At 61.8% G+C, this 1,071-nt stretch overlaps 1 protein-coding gene across 1 annotated transcript; it reads left to right on the forward strand.

Moving 5' to 3' along the window:
• Nucleotides 1-4: 4 nt before the first annotated feature.
• On the forward strand, nt 5-817 carry UBE2C (ubiquitin-conjugating enzyme E2C; the record flags this gene model as incomplete). The annotated part of the gene is given in 5 exon segments (XM_009080398.1): nt 5-58; nt 252-309; nt 312-440; nt 552-611; nt 759-817. Coding segments are annotated over 5 exon segments (360 nt in total), but the record flags the coding sequence as incomplete, so codon positions are not given.
• Nucleotides 818-1,071: the final 254 nt, after the last annotated feature.

Raw genomic sequence — 1,071 nt, forward strand, 5'->3', positions numbered from 1 at the left:
CCCCGAGTCCGACAACCTCTTCAAGTGGATCGGGACCATTGACGGCGCCGCCGGCACGGTGAGAGGCAGGATTCCGGGCTGGGGGGACTCTGACCTGCTCCATCCTCCTCCCTCCAACCGAGGGTGGTCACACTCCTCTGTTCCCCTTTCCCCGAGGCTTCCTCACCACCTCTGGGGTCATGGCCCCCGTAACTCCCGCTCCTCCCACGGGGCTGTGCCCTGACTCCTGTCCCTCTGACTCCCACCCCCAGCCCTACGAGGAGCTGCGGTACAAGCTGTCGCTGGAGTTCCCTAGCGGCTACCCCCACCCGGGGCGACCCCCTGCTACCACCCCAACGTCGACACCCAGGGCAACATCTGCCTCGACATCCTCAAGGAAAAATGGTCAGCGCTCTACGACGTGCGCACTATCCTGCTCTCTGTACAGAGCCTGCTGGCAGGTGAGTCCTGTGGCCACACTGTTGTGGGGTGTTGGTGGGGATCTCCCACCCAGACCGGGGCTTGGAGGTGTGCAGGTTACCCCACGAGCTGACCCAGCCCCTGTTTCCTAGAGCCGAACATTGATAGCCCCCTGAACACGCACGCCGCTGAGCTCTGGAAGAACCAAGTCGGTGAGTGCCCAGAGCAGAGCCCCTGCCTTGTCCCCTTTCCCCTGGGATGGGCAGCAGCACAGCCCCCAGTCCTGCTGTGTCGCACTGCCTGCCTGGCCCTGTGGCTGCTTCAGGACCCTCAGCCTCCTGTCCACTGTCTCTCCTCAGCCTACAAGAAGTACGTGCGGGAGACGTACACCAAGCAGGCCAAGAGCCAGGAGACCTGACCAGCACCACCACTGCCCCCCACCGTCCTCACTCCCTGCCTGCTCCCGCCCAGCTGCCCTCTGTGTTCTGTATCATAGGCTGTTTTTAAATTAATGTCACAGTCCGAGCCACGGTTAATGTATAAATAAATGCACATTTATAACTTCTGCTGGAGGTTCTGTGCTAGCCTGGCACCCCCTGAGTTCCCAGAGGAGCCCTCTGTGAGTGTGGGGAGGGAGGGATGCTGACCCCCTGTGGGGTAACAGGGGCTTTG

This window comes from Acanthisitta chloris, unplaced genomic scaffold, assembly GCF_000695815.1.
Source record: "Acanthisitta chloris isolate BGI_N310 unplaced genomic scaffold, ASM69581v1 scaffold30708, whole genome shotgun sequence".
Lineage (NCBI taxonomy): Eukaryota > Metazoa > Chordata > Aves > Passeriformes > Acanthisittidae > Acanthisitta > Acanthisitta chloris.